Source organism: Hippocampus zosterae, chromosome 7 (assembly GCF_025434085.1).
Source record: "Hippocampus zosterae strain Florida chromosome 7, ASM2543408v3, whole genome shotgun sequence".
Taxonomy (NCBI): Eukaryota; Metazoa; Chordata; class Actinopteri; order Syngnathiformes; family Syngnathidae; genus Hippocampus; species Hippocampus zosterae.
Window position 1 is genome coordinate 21713835 of NC_067457.1, and position 15034 is coordinate 21728868.

General features: G+C 45.4%; 2 protein-coding genes across 3 annotated transcripts; one reads left to right on the forward strand and one right to left on the reverse strand.

The window, feature by feature from the left end:
• The first annotated feature begins 1591 nt into the window (after positions 1–1591).
• Positions 1592–13150, forward strand: cdcp1b (CUB domain containing protein 1b). 2 transcript variants are annotated; one of them, XM_052072528.1, is made up of 13 exons: positions 1592–1798; positions 5055–5273; positions 5432–5773; positions 6441–6656; positions 6736–7086; positions 7167–7382; positions 7708–8064; positions 8206–8565; positions 8693–8890; positions 9314–9670; positions 10211–10567; positions 10655–10736; positions 11405–13150. In XM_052072528.1, the coding sequence occupies exons 1-13, from the start codon at positions 1654–1656 to the stop codon at positions 11901–11903; spliced, it is 3699 nt and encodes a 1232-aa protein (XP_051928488.1). In that variant the 5' UTR covers positions 1592–1653; the 3' UTR covers positions 11904–13150. The 2 variants fall into 2 exon arrangements, with proteins under 2 accessions (XP_051928488.1, XP_051928489.1); XM_052072529.1 differs by lacking the exon at positions 1592–1798 and adding an exon at positions 3379–3778.
• On the reverse strand, positions 12915–14336 carry LOC127605052 (tetranectin-like). The gene is made up of 3 exons (XM_052072636.1): positions 14196–14336; positions 13940–14032; positions 12915–13731 (listed from the first exon to the last, which is right to left on the reverse strand). The coding sequence occupies exons 1-3, from the start codon at positions 14290–14292 to the stop codon at positions 13325–13327; spliced, it is 597 nt and encodes a 198-aa protein (XP_051928596.1). The 5' UTR covers positions 14293–14336; the 3' UTR covers positions 12915–13324.
• Between the last annotated feature and the right edge of the window lie 698 nt (positions 14337–15034).

The window sequence follows — 15034 nt, forward strand, 5'->3', positions numbered from 1 at the left end:
GATGATAATCATTGACATTTACAGATTGCCAATTGTGAGCCCATCTCAACTGGTACGAGGGGCTTATTGCAAGCGGTGCAGCAAGGAGTCCGAAACCAGCAACCGTCATTTCACGTTAAACCCGTCTTGCGGCTCCGGGCTTCAGTATACGTAGCAGTAACTGGGTGTGACCTACTGTTTGGTGAGTCAATAAACCTACCTGTGGTAGTTGATACAGTAAACCTTCTCACCATTGCCCACAGTGAAGGGGACATTCTCCAGGCTTTCTCTGCAATCAGCACAGCAAAAACACTGGTACGACTTCCCATGAGCCTGTACCACCTGGTCGCGCACACACAATGCGTTATAATCCCACTTACACAAACATACACAGAATTATACAGTATACCTTACTCACTGTATCCACAATCAACTGACCACAGCTGGAACGCGCTTCAGGGGATGGATCACATAATATCATGTCATACATCTTGAGTACAGATAATATTGTCTGTCCTTTAAAGCACACAATGGTCACTGAAATAACATGACAAGCCACAATTCTGGGAGGATGTCCTTTCAATGAATGAGACAAAAGTGGAGCTAATTGGCAAGTCAAATGAGCTCTATTTTTACAGATGCAAAGAAAAAAAAAGAAGCATTTGAAGAAAATGAACAGTGCGCTTATTGTGATACATTCAGGAAGCCCGGTTTGTGTTCTGGGCTATTTTGCTGTTTTGAATCCGTGCAAAGCTACAGGATTTTCCACACGGATAATGGCCCAAAATAAATAACTAAAAACATCTGTTATCTAAGGAAAAGACATTTGACTACTATAAAGCTCCAGTGAGGTCTTTGCTTTAACAGAAGCGTGACAACAATGTTGTCCTTGTGTGGAAGCGTCTATCTATCAAAAAACCAAAATCCTCCTCCCGATAGATAGTTCCGTTCACTGTATAAAATGCCTTGCCTTGAAGATTTTTTGCCCTAATGGGAAACAAATTCGTTTCACTAGTCAATTAAAGGGAACAGGAGGAGGCTAAGTGTCATTTCATTTCATTTATTCTGACATCACATGACAATGTATGACTGCTTAACAAGCACTCGCCTTGTATTGCGTTTACTGTATATGCACGTAATGGCCACGAGACGGCTAGCATTGTGTAATGGGAGTACAAATTCATTTGAACATAATCTATACTTATTAGATCTTCGACGTGGTGTAGAACTGCATCAAACTGATTTCTAAAATGTTGCAAAATGTATTTAGTTGCACGTGAGTCTTAATATTGCGATATAATATTACAAACTCATTCATTCATCCATTATCCGAACCGCTTCTCCCCTCAGCATAAGACACTGGAGTTCTGCACCATTGCAAACAAACGTATACCACGCCAATAATCGATATTGATTATTTAAAAAAAAAAATAGACCACCACACAAGTCCCTGTCGGTGATAAGAATCAAACTGAATTCTCTTTAAACACAGTTAACGAAATAAGAAAAAGACTAAAAACACATTTGTGCATGAGGCTGTGCAATTCTATGCATAAATTGTCGATCCCCTTTCGATATCTTTCCCAGGGGTCACGGATGGCAGACGACACCCTGGATTCTTCGCCAGTCAACCACGAGCCGCATTTCGACAACGACAACCATTCACCTCATTGAATGGGATCTGAAAGCCACGTTTGCCCCCACCATCAGCCAGTGTGCCATTTTACTCAACAACCTCAGCTACACTTGTCAAGTCTTGTGTGTCTGCCCTCGTGTGGAGTCTCCAAGCTCCAGCAGGAGACCCGCCCACGCGCAGCAGGTAACTCGACGCCGTTTACAATCTTCATGAGCTACAGTCTGATATCCCAACTTTTCCTACTCTGCATTCGACTCTCGAGCCGTCTCAGCTGCAGACGAGGCGTCATCTCCCGTCTGAGTGTGGGAAAGACACATTTGCCATGAAACCTTATTCCCTGGTATGAAAACATGCAAACTCGCCTGCCCTGGCAAGCGTGCATGTGTGCTTGCCCCACTTTTACACTAGCATGGGAGTGAGGGGGGGGGGGGGGGGTGACAGCTGCTGAGTTCTTCACTGAGCTCCCTTGTTTGCAGGCACAACACTTGGAGCCACCAAAACGCCCACTCTGCATGCTGTCAGACTGGTTCAACGAAAACATCAGCGGCCTTTGCAAATCGCGTATGTGTCACTGGATTTGGGGAAAGTAAAGATCACTACCGTGTCATTTAAAAGGCTTTTTTATGATTTAAAAAAAAATAGTTACGATGCGAAAGACACATTGGGAAGAAGAAGACGATGGACGTATCACGTAGGGATAATTCTAGAAAATAATATGACAGACAAATGATGCGTTTATATATATACAGTGTGTATACGTGTGTGCGCGCGTGTGTGTTGAGTAGTCTTGCCCTCGGGTATGTTTTTGTTCAGGAATGTCTCCGTTATGTGGCAAGTGGAGGCAGGAGGGAGCCTCTGCAAGCGCCGGGAGTGAAATTCACTGCTCAGGCTTACTATAGCAAGCATCAAGCACATTAGTCACATTCGGAGCATTTCCCATGAAGTAAAATGCTACTCCCAAACCGTAAAAAAGCACAACATATTCATTTGCAATGCTTCTTATTCCCCTCCACACCAAAAATGCATGACCTTTGTCTGAATGCTGGTGAAATTGAGTCTGTTGATTTTGAGCAACAAATCTACCAACATTTTATGGAAGGTAGTCCGGTCGGACAGTTTTTCAAGTCCCCACAAAAGTTGGCTGGATCAAATTTGCAGTTTTACAGTGTGGCATAAAGATACTGGGCCACGTCCATCACAAAAATAAAGGACGGGGCTTGCTGTTCCAATACTTTTGAAAGGCATTCACTCCTGCCCTTTCGTCTGAAATGTTCCTTTTTCACTTTGTTCCGTCGCACTTCTATCTTTCCAAAGCCACCGCAGACGCTTTTGTAACGAAGCGAACAAAGAGCAACTATTAACTTATTACATCCTGCTTTTTTTTAAACAAGCATGCTGGGAAAGGCGTGGCGTCACCGATGCTCCAATATCATTGTCTATCAAAACATTCTCATAACGCTAAATGTTCCTTATTCCGCGTGGCTTCCGAGTCCTCTCAGTCGCTACATTTCCCTGCTCTGTTATTTTTATTTTCTGAAGACAGATATAACACCATTGTTTCAGTCACTGAAGCCCAACGTTACCGGTTAGCGTGAGCTCGGGGTGCCAAGTATTCGAAAGCACACAGCAAAGAATTAATATGTGTGAGCGTGTGCGCGCAGCATGCGCGCGCACAAACGTTTCATCCCCCCCCCCCCCACACCCTGCGTGGTATTCGCGTACTGTGACAAGCATCCCAGGCATATTTCAGCGCTTATAAATAGGAGAGTCATTGTCCCACATGCCACATAAGAAGGGAAGTGTTTATTACGCGGCGCGTATGGGATTAGTATTCGTCGGGAGTGTGAGCTCATCTGTCAGGTTTGAACAGGTCCGCGTGCCCGCGGACCACGCCCCTGCTGCTCAGGTAAGCAGGAAGTAGCTGCCTGACAGCGCCGTAATGCGGGACACAGGCGAAATGCGACTTTGACACACGACAACTGGCCCTTTCGTACGTATTTTGTTGTTGTTGTTGTTTTTGTTTTTTTGGGGGGGAGGACATTTAAAAACATTATCCTGGACGTGTTTTTGCAAGTAAGGAGAATTGGAGGCTCAAGCGAATCATGCGGCTCGACACCTGCGCGCCGCTCGGACTTTTGTTGTTGCTTATCCTCGATGCATCAGGTGAGACTTTGTGCGGAGGACGGTTGAGTTGCTCGATGAAGTCATTTTGAAGGTGTGTTTTCCTGAAATGTGTGTGTGTTTGACTGGGGGATTGGCTCGCCGCGCCGCCGTTTCTTTCGCCTTCAGCCGGCTGTTTTAAATGCAGGACAATGGTGACGTCGTATCTCGTAAAATGTACCGAGCCGCGCGATTACGTGCTAGAATTCGCAGAGGAGGTATTTAGTTTGATACATCGCTCTTCCCCTTTCAAATGTTTATGGGGCGTTTTTTTTTATGGCGCCTCCTCGGAGGCTCGAATTGATCATCTCTTCATTAATAATTGACTTGCAATCTGCTACAGAGCCGTGACTGTTCTTTTGTGGAGCAGCAACTGACCTTTTTAATCCAGGTTTAAACTTGTATTCCTCGTTGATAGACCTCATGGCATGTTGGAAGGGGAGTAGCATGTTGAAAAGTGAATATAAAGTGAAAAAAATTGCCCAAAATATTACAAAATGATGGCGTGGTGGCATAGCAGCCCAACAGATAAAAACGTGCCCATCGGTGCCATAATAGGGAGGATATGCTATTAGCTGTCCCCTGAGACAGCTAATAGACAGAATACATTTTTGGAAGTATGCAAAACGTATTAATAATATGAATGTAGCTCATATGTGTCAGTATTACTGTAGTGACAATTTAATTTCCGTCACGGGGGTGTCTATCGATCTAGCTTGTGCAGTACCCCCATCACGACTCGCATTAAAATACAGTAGTGCAGTATATCTAAGTGTTCAGGAAAATAAAATGATTGCATCCTGCACGGGCGGCCCGGTGGAGTTTGCATGTTCTTCCTGTGCCTGCGTGGGTTTTCTCCGGGTACTCTGGTTTCCTCCCACATTCCAAAAACATGCATTGCAGGCTAATTGAACAGTTTAAATTGCCCCTAGGTGTGAGTGTGAGCGCGGATGGTTGTTCGTCTCTGTGTGCCCTGTGATTGGCTGGCAACCGGTTCAGGGTGTCCCCCGCCTACTGAAAGGCTTCCCCCCACCTTCCCCCCATCCCCCGCTACTCTTGTGAGGATGAAGCTGATCGGAAAATGGATGGATGGATGCATCCTGTACAGTTTAAACATTAACACTTTGTCTGAATGTAGAAGAATTGCCCTCAAAAGTTAAATACAATCGAATTGTACATGGGCAGTGATTCACTCATGTTGCTCGCACCACACTGCGCACGTGTTAGACAAAATACAATTGCCTTGTAACATTTGACTTGGTTGCATCCGTTCCTTCAGACTGCATACAGCTGACGGTCCGACCCAACAAAGGCTCATCGGTGACGGTGTCAAATGGCCTGCCCTCCGACAAGTGTAGCGTGTGCACAGTCGGCGGGGTCAACGACACGCAAACGTCATGCTCCTCAAATCTTGCTCTGGAGCCCGAGAAGGAGGTTGAGCTCCTCTTCAACTGCCCCGTAGAACAGTCTTACGTCGTCACGCTCAATCAGCTCATCGGTGAGTTAACGGATGTTGATGTGGAAAGTCATTGCTTGTCATCCTACCCACAGTCAAGGTTTCGTGAAATAAAATGCATACATTTGTAGAACCCGCACAAAATAAACCTTGCGCCAGACAAACGTGCGCCTGTTCTCTTCCCTTCTCTTGCTATGCAGAATGCACAAAGGACACTTGCAACCCCTCAACAGTGGAAACTCAACCCTCCTTCCTTCGTGAATTCCCACGAACATTCATCTGGACCATCAAGGCGCCCGAGAAGACAGTGGTGGGCTTGGATGTCCTCGGAGAGGGACTGCAGGAAACGACACAGCCGTGCAATAACGGATATCAATATTCGGTGACTACGTTTGAAGAGAACAGCAAAGCTGTGGCTCGCTACTGCAAAGGTGGTTCCGTGACCCATTTAGACCTTTTCGATCGAGCTGTTGTCTCTCTGCAAGTTACACCAAAGACGCCAGTGGAGTCTGTGGTGTTCCAGGCCTCTGCTGGACCACTAAGTAAGAATATTGCCTATACCGTAAATTCCGATACCACTGTTGTTGCTGAGCATGTTTCTCCCTTCATACTACGACAACATTATAAAGCATTAATCAGGACTGAGCACTGTCACCCTAACCCCGGCGGTCGGCAACACACGGCTCCAGAGCCGCATGCTGTTCTTTAGCGCCATCTAGTGACTCCCCTGTAGCTTTATAAAAAAATGTTTGGAAATGGAAAAAGATGTGGGAGGGAAATTATTATTATTTTTTTGTTTTTAATATGGTTTCTGTCGGCGTAAAAACATGACACAAACATTCTTAACGTTTCTCCAACTTGAGAGGCGTTCAAAGACAGCCTCCGAAAAACGGAAATTCACGATCACGTCACTTACACTAAGAAAAGCGAAAATAATACACCAAAACAGAAAATCAAGCGAGGAAATTAATTCTATTATTTTTGAACAGACAACAAAGGAATGAATAACAAACAATTCTACATCCATACAGCATGTTTCCTTCATTGTAAGTTTTATAGAAGGCTTTTATTTTATTTTCCGGCTCCAGACATATTTGTATAAAGTTTGTGCATGCATAAGTAATTGGGTAGTGTGAAATCCAAAACACAGTATACACAGTGTGTAAATTAAGGGAAGGCTGTTTCTGGTTCCGCTTTCCCCTCATTCAGAAGGCCGGACGATGGTTGTGACCGTCGATTCCGGCACGACTCTGACGATCAGCAGGTTCTCGCAGGAGACTCAGTGCGAGCTGTGTACCGGTGCCGACTCGGCCCGTACCTGCAGCCAGACCGAAAAGAGCCTGACTGACGTCCAAAGTCTCGCGCTGGAGTTCAGCTGCCTCAAACCTCAAGAGGCATACAGTGTGGAGGTGAAGAAGACAATCGGTGAGCCCTTAAAATAAAATCAACATTTGAGGGATTTGACAAAATCTGTGTGATGCTCACCTCGTGCTCCCCTTCTCAGAATGTACCAAGAGCTCATGCGCACCCGCCGCAGGAGAGCTCAGTCCGAACCTCTGGAAGGACTTCAAAAGAACCCTGAAATGGGACATCAGTGTCCCGGAGAGGACCATCTTGACCTTGGAGCTGCCTCGCGAAAACCTGAAGCAGATGGCGGCGCAAGGCAAATGTCAAGGAGCCCCACAGTACTCCGTGAGCACAACAAGAAACAACGGGCAGCTCAAGACCGACATCTACTGCAGAGGCGGGCCGCTTTCCCGTCTGGATCTCCTCGGGAGGACCGCCGTGACCGTGGAGGTGCCCCCAGGAGAAGAAATGGACAGGACGATTTTCACAGCCAAAGCAGCACCCAGAGGTAAATCTCCCTTCTCCTTTATACATTCATTTCATGTGTAAAAATTCGATGCTTGTATTTGATGTTTCCTTTATCACCAGCTGGCAGGATGCTGTCTGTGACCCCTGACCCGGAAACCATCATTATCATCAGCAGGGACACGGTCGACCCCGACTGCAGCGTGTGTGTGGACAAGCCGCCCAAGCAGACATGCGACCCCAAATTTCGAATTCTGAGAGAATCCCGTAACACCTCTGTGGAGTTCACCTGTCCTCACCCCGAGGAAGTCTTCAACGTGGAGATTAACAGAGAAATCGGTAGGCAAATGTCAACACCCATTGTATTTGAGTTCCAGAACCGCAACATTAGCCACACTCAAAAGATCCATTACGGAGCTATATTAAGATGTTGTTTGTCATACCATCCGCAGTCAGGGTTTCGTGAAATAAAAATGCACTTGTATGCAGTCTAAGTAAAAAAAAAATGTCGAAAGTATTTCTGACTTTCTGAACATTTGTTTAAGTAAACAAACATTTAGCTCGCTCAAATCCCTCCCGGTAAAAATCTGATCAATTTAAAATGCGTGTTGACACAAATCTATCACATTGTCCCACCGGCGCTCGTCTTTTCATGTCATTCCAGACTGCACGGCGACTTCCTGCTCCGGCGATATTGTCCAGGCCGAGTCATCGCTGTTCCCGGACTTCAACCGGACTTTCACCTGGGATCTGAAAGTCGGTTCCACTCGGGCCTTCCAACTGGACTTTCCCGAGCCGGGAATGCAGCAGATCGCCAACGACGAGACGTGTTCCGACGAGCACACATACGTTCTTGTGACTTACCTGCGAACGGGCCCTGCCATCATCGGAACCTTCTGCAAGGGGGGTTCTGTGACGAGCATCCAGGTGCGCTACAAGGGCCGCGTCTCTCTCCGGGTGCCAAGAGACCAAAAGATGGATCCGGTTAATTTTAAACTCAGCGTTGGGCCTGAGACCAACAGTAAGTGGATCGGGTTCTTGTTACTATTTTATTGATTGTATTAAAAAAAAAAAATTTAACAATTGGATCACGACATTGGTACCAGAAGTAGTCGCATTCAAACATACATGATGATTCACCCCCCTTTTTTCTTTTTTGCAGTGGTGGCCATCGTTAAAGTCAACCTACCACGAGGCGTCTCCAACACGACCTTCATTTCCGCCAACTACCCCAACGATTTCCCCGACGACCAACAGATGCGCTGGGACTTCGCCGTGCCCGGCATGCACAACTACACCGTCCATTTTCACAGTCACACGGCGCCGGAGTGCCTCGGCAAGAACGTGGGAGTGGAGTACGGGAAACGGGACGGGAAGTTGATCGAGACGGGTCTGACGGACAAGCAGCCGGAGCATCAGCAGGGCGACTTTGAAATGGTGCTGAAGAACTGTGAGACCAACAGGACGTTGCAAGGACTCACTTTGAAATACAGCGTGTCCGTTATGAGGAGTGGTCATCCAGGTACAGTCCACGATGAGTCGTCGTCGTAGTTTTGGTGAGAGCACGTAAGCGTCTTGTTTCAAGCCAATGTAATTGATTGTCTCCGCCCTCTGTTTTTTTTTTTGTTTTGTTTTTGTTTCCCTGTCAGTTCTGTGCACGGTGGACCTGAGCAAATACCCCAAAATGTCCCTGAAAATTGAAAAAGTGGGTTTTGATCCCTATTGCGAGATGAGCGTGAACGCTGAGGTTTTAAAAAAAGTCAACGTGGCTGCCGGCACCAAGGCCGAGCTCTCCTTCCTCGACTGTCCCCATGAAGATTTGCAATTGACCGCTAGTGAAGTTATTGGTAAGAATTTTTTTTTTTCACTGTAAAATCACGTGACTCTGCAGCGACGCCACTCGAGCGAAGCGCGCCTCGGCAGTCGAGAGGCCGCTGCTCTATGCTGCGCGCGCGTCTTTTGGCTTCAACCAACAACGGCTAAGCTAAGCTAGCAGACACGACGCTCGAGGTCGGACGGATACATTCTTTCTAGTACCCTATGTGTTTTTTTTTTTCTGTCCACATATATTTTTTTCTACTACAATAGCTGTCTTGTCCACAGCGTCTTGTTTCGTTCCACCGGGGTTCAGCTAATGTGTTTATGAAGAGACGAAAATCTCTTCAGTGGCGAGCTAGCCAGGAGTGCGATTTAGCGTAATGTGTTTATAGAGAAACAAAAATCTCTTTAACTCTTTGTAAGTCATCTATTCTTATTTTCCCCCAAACCAGCCTGTCAGAATGTGGCTTCCTGCTCCGAGACCCTCCTCACTGTCCCCCCGTTGGATGCCTGTCTCCGGATGCCCCTCCACAGCTATACCTGGCACCTCAACATCCCCCAGGACCGCACCATCGATCTCGTGTCCCCATCGGGAAGTTTCCAACAATCGGTGCCAGGCCAGGAGTGCAACGCTACCGTCTCCTTCCACGTGGAGGAGAGCGAAGGCGTCTCTGTGGGTGATTACTGCCCCGACGGGAACATCCAGAAAATTCAGGTGCACAGCAACATCTCTGTCACGGCGACGACGCGAGACTTCGGCAAGACGAAAGGGCCTTTTCTCAACGTCACCTTCACGAACGAGATCCCGGGTAATTTAATTTGAATTTTAGTTTTAAGGTCATGAATGGACTTCGGTTGTGGTTGTCTGCCTTGCAGATTTACATGAGCGGATACAGATGACAAACTGGATTTTTTTTTCTTCTGTGAAGCACAGAGGGAAATCCAAACCCATCTCACATGATTCTACATTTCTGACTATGGCAGTACATTCACAAATAATGCATCTTCTTTTTTTAGAAGAAGAAGAAAATAAAAAAAGAAGACTGTAGTTCAGACTTCAGGGTCCAAATGGCCGACAATGGGCAGGGTAGGGTAGTCCCGAGCTACAACTTTGACTCTCTGAATCAGGGATGTATTTTAGTTTTGGTTGCCCCGTAAATGATGATTCCACAAAATTGAAAACCAAAATTTATTGACTTTCAAAATGAAACAACAGCAGCTTCAATTTTTGCTCGATGTAGGCGCAAATGGAGCACATACACTGTCCTGCCACACGAGTGCGCTGTTGCACTTGTACACAAAACGGCGTCCTGATTTTTTTTTTTTTTTTTGATTGTGCCCTTCTCCAGAGACCATCATTTATCAAGTCAATCCACATACGTCCTCCCCAAACCTGCTGGCCACCCCCAACTGGCCCAGAGGAATGAGGCCTTCGTCCACCGTGTCCTGGATCGTGTCTTTGCTGAGCGGGTACAAGGCGCAGGTCCAGTTCGTCAACGTCAGCCAGCCCAAATGCAACGACAGACACACGGCCATCAAGGTCAAGACGCTGGACTCCGAGGAGGAGCTCCTGACCCGCCGGGAGGACGAGAAAACCGACGACAAGTTGCTGGTGCCGCACAGCTTCTATCTTAACATGTCCAACTGTATACCGGAAAGTGGAAACTTTGGGGCTGTCACCAAAATCGTTTTAGAGCCAAAAACCGGTACGAAAATGGTCACTTGGGATGCCGTTTATGACTGCAAAAATGCCATTAATTAGTCTTTTCAATGTTTTTCTTTTGCTTTCACAGGCCTCTTAGCCATCCTTCTTGGGATCGCGGGAGCCCTTCTTCTTCTCCTCATCATCTTAGCTGTAGTCTGCTTTTTTGTAAGGTGAGTACATCTGCAGCAACACTCTAGACGAGGATTTTTGCACTTTTCGGTATGTAGCATTTGCGTAAATGCAGTTTAAGAATGTTTCGGGAAAGTTCCAAATGATTTTGGAATTTTCATTTTAATTCCCTTCAGTTTTTTTTTTTAAAATTCGGTTCATTTCAATTAGATTTTTAGCTGGATCATAAGCCTTTATTCGTTTTAGCGTTCCTGTTAGTTTTTTTTTTTTTTTTTTGTAATACAGTACAGGCTAATTGTGAATACAGCAAATGACTTGATATAGATTTCAAAACAACTTTGAAAGCTTAGGTATTCAATAAATTGATGAAAATGAAACTAAATAACTATTTGTTTAATTTTAGTTCTTTTTTAGGCCCATTTTTTGAACAGGAGTACAGTTTTTGTTTTCGAAAACACTGGTTTCACTTGGCTTGTTTTTTGTTAACTATAATATCCTTGTGACATTGTTGTCAGAGTTACTCGCTAGGACTAAAAGTACAAAAAAGTTTTACTGTGATTGACTGGCGGGACAAACACAACAAACAGAAATTTTCTCTATTAAAAAAACGCGTCCGAAAAAAATGGCGGCATTTTCGGGGAACGTCTATATCGGGTTCTTGGCATTTCGGTTCATTTCAGTGGGGCATCGTGTTTTTGTTTCCACACAGGAAAAAGAAAAAAGAGCGCATGAACAAGGAGGCGTCCATCTACCTCGGCACAGGGAATATGTTCCGTCCCAGCAAAAGACAGTTCAGCAAATCGCGGTCGGACAACGAGTCCCACGTGTACGCCTCCATAGACGAGACCATGACGTACGGTCACCTCCTGGGGGAAACGAGCTACGCCGATAGCATGCAAGACCATTTCAACGGAATGCAGTTGGACTCCTACCAAACGTTCACGGGGCCCTCTGAACTGCCCGTCATCAACGAACCAGAAACGGAGCCCGAGGTGGACCACTTCAATACGTTCCTGGACCGCTCCCAGTCATTCATCCCGCCTCGTCCGCGCACGCCAATCGACCGGCAGGACAGCTTGGGGTTCCAGGACCGCCGGATGGTGGACAATGAACTCTACACGTTCAAAAACACGGGCGAGATGAACACCATCCGACTGTCCGGTGCCGACATGGAACCGGAACCACCGACACCGGAGGAGTACTTGTAAGACTTTACACTGCAGGATGATGATGATGATGATGGTAAATGATGATGATTCCTGTTACTTCTCAGAGAGGGGAACTTCTGTGCCTCAGTCTCGCTCAGGGAATTGAGTTGAAACGTTTTTGTTAGGGTTTTTTTTTTTACTTGAGTTTCATCAGAATTTTCAAAAAGCTTCCGGATGAGGTGCTGAGAACTTTTGTGCCCTCAAAAAAAATATTTTTCTATTTTTCAGTCTCTGCCCATGTGGTTTGGATTTGGATTTTTTCTAGTCTGTTTTTACTTACTTGTAGTTCCTTTTTTTTTTTTAACAATAAATTTTAAGGAAAAACTGCACTGACTTCATTTGACTGAAGCACTGAGGTTTTCAATTCTGGATGGGGAAAAAAAAATTCCACCACAGAAACGCGGTCCAGGACAAACATAGTTGGGAAGAAGTACTGTCAGCTCCAAAGCGGCAGCTCCCATAGTCCCAAGTTTTTACATACCGGTAGTTTATTTCCACCAATTCATATAATTATAAAATCTTAAAACCCTTTTTAGGTCGGCGCAGTTGATTTGTGGTGAGCAAGTTTGCTTCACAAATCTTTGAAATTTGGCTTGTGACCTGTCCAGGATCCGCCGCAGCTGGAATAAGCTCCCAACTCACTCGCGTCCCTTGCTGAGGACAAATTGCACAGAAAAATGGATGAAGGTGGGAAAACAGCCTTTTGGAAAGAAACCAGGAAGGTCAAGGTCATCTTTATTGTCAAATATGCTTTATGTTTGACATGCAGCATAGATGAAATTATGAGTCTGGGTTAGGTGGACAATGTGCTTTTATTACAGTTTATTTAGGTTTCAGGTTACATCAGGCTAGACATGATCTAACTTCTGGATTTTAAAGGAAGATAGAGGGTGAGGGGGGAAGTTAAAAACAAGAATATTCTTCAGTCTCAATGTGAGACTTGTCAGTGAAATACAGAATGCAGCATAGTACAGTTTTGACAGGCACATTAAAATAGTTGGGGGGGGGGGGTTGTTGTTGTTGTTGTGACTCTTCAGCTTGTCTCGTCAGACCCAATTTTAATGTTGTTCGAGTACAGCGGCACACCTTAAACGACACCCAAAGTGCCAACCACAACGATAAACAAACAATGAATGAATACGGTGATATTTGTTACATAATGTTGTGGCTAAGGAGTATATTGCTCGTGATATTTTTCAAATTACACCACGTGTAGCTTTAATTATATTTTGTGAAGACACAATTCACTTATAATATTTCTGGTTTTCTGCAAGTGACTGCAAACATCAGAATGAGTCCAATTACAGAACCGGACATCTTAATTATTTTTTTTAAAGCCTCTTTTTAAAAAGAAGGTAAAGTGGCATTGCAGCAGAAGTAAACACAAAGCAGCAATTTGGGATTATACGGCAAAGACGCGATCACACAATGTTGAACTGGCAGACCGAGGCTTTCTCGTCACGGCAGTTCTCATCGAACCACTTCCCTTTGGCGGCCCCCGACAACACCGCACAGTTCTGGGACTGGCCGCCATCTGGCTGACGGGCGCGGCTGTTGGACGTGTCCCAGTTCTTGAACTGGATGCTGACGCCGCTCTGGTCCGCCCAAGTGTTTTCGGTTACCATGTCGTTGATGCCCAGCCACACCTGCTCATCCCTGCCCACGCTGTGGCGGAGGTAGTCTGTTAGCAGGTCATTCTCCTCGGCGGATGTCGGGGCGCTCAGGACGCCGCCCAGGGCGTTGCAGTCCTCGCTGGCTGTGTGATACGACTTCTTCACTGGGTCAGCCAAGACGCACTTGCCGTTCATCTTTGTGCCCTTCAAACACACTGGATAGCCGCATTGGTTAAATCGATAACAATCGTCCCGAAATTAAATAGGAACATTTATCATTCTTCATTTCTATGGCTTCTAGACTGTCTTTTTTTTTATTTTTTAGAAATGATACTGCTTTAGTGTGTCCATCTGAACTCCCAGTTCTGAACTTCTCTTGCCGTTTGAGAACCACCCGTCTGTACTCCATATGAATATTTTTACCTCTCTGCAAGGCCTGTTCTTCCTTGAGATGGTTGAGGTCCTGCACAATGTCGTCAATCCGTCTCTGGAGTTCCTCGATGGCAGCATTATTGTCTAATTCCAACACCAAGAAAAAAAAAGTGAAGTCACACGTGATCATATGTGTTCTATAATTTCAGTGATGAAATATCTATGATGACAGCAAATATTGCAAAAGAGGGGACGAATGACAACAACGGCACCGATGCAACACTGTTGTTAAATCGGCACAAAGTACCTTTTCTTACGGGCTTCTTCTTAGGCGGAGTCTGTTGGAGTGAGCAGTTGACCAGCATCAACACGAGCATCAGCATGCACGCGCCTTTGCACTCCATGGCTACACTTTGTTAGACTGAGGATAGGCCAACGTGGAGCCTCGCTATTTATCTTCTGCCCCCGAACCCTCCCTTTCGCTCTCTTGTGCATGCATGTGAAAAACGATGAGGCCGTGTCAAACCCTCCTTGGTCCTGATGACATAACCAAATCTGAGTAATCGCGAGTTAAAAAACCTGCGTGAAAAATATGGGATCTTTTTTTTCCTGAATATTGGCCAAATTCTTTTAGGGGACGCTTTGCTTTTTTTTTCTTTCTCAAAATTGGATAATCAAGTTAATAACGGTACACTTTAATAATTTGATAAATAATTGGAAAATGTGAAATGTGTTGTTTACATGCCAAACACCATTTTAAAAAGTGACAAATCCACAAATTGGTTTCCAAAATATGCAGCCAGGAAACAGGAGTTTGTTTTGGACCTGTCTGCCTTCAAACTTTGGACCGTCCTGACAGACGTCTGGAATGATTTCTTCCCATCTGGTCTCCCTTTACTCAAACCCTCAGACTAAGCCACGTGGCAAAAGCGAGAAGGTGCACAGATTCTAGAATTTTCCTCAACCATGTTACATAATCAGAACAGATTTTCACTATCTTAAAATAGATAATCAAAACAACGTGAAAACATCTTAACGGTCAGAGACCAAACAAAGATTTTTTTTCTTGAGACCTTTAGATGCCCCTTACAATGCATTACAGTTTGTCTAAAAAGCGATTAGCTTGTCTGTCAGTCGACGGCGCCG

What these genes read in the sequence shown, in the direction of transcription:
- cdcp1b (XM_052072528.1), top strand. Translation starts at nt 1,654, where the DNA reads ATGGGATCTGAAAGCCACGTTTGCCCCCACCATCAGCCAGTGTGCCAT. An exon ending in GGCCTCTGCTGGACCACTAA is followed by an intron (nt 5,774 to 6,440) that starts GTAAGAATATTG and finishes CCCCTCATTCAG; the next exon opens with AAGGCCGGACGATGGTTGTG. An exon ending in GTAGTCTGCTTTTTTGTAAG is followed by an intron (nt 10,737 to 11,404) that starts GTGAGTACATCT and finishes GTTTCCACACAG; the next exon opens with GAAAAAGAAAAAAGAGCGCA.
- LOC127605052 (XM_052072636.1), bottom strand. Translation starts at nt 14,292, where the DNA reads ATGGAGTGCAAAGGCGCGTGCATGCTGATGCTCGTGTTGATGCTGGTC. An exon ending in GAAGAAGCCCGTAAGAAAAG is followed by an intron (nt 14,033 to 14,195) that starts GTACTTTGTGCC and finishes TGTTGGAATTAG; the next exon opens with ACAATAATGCTGCCATCGAG. An exon ending in AGAACAGGCCTTGCAGAGAG is followed by an intron (nt 13,732 to 13,939) that starts GTAAAAATATTC and finishes GCGGCTATCCAG; the next exon opens with TGTGTTTGAAGGGCACAAAG.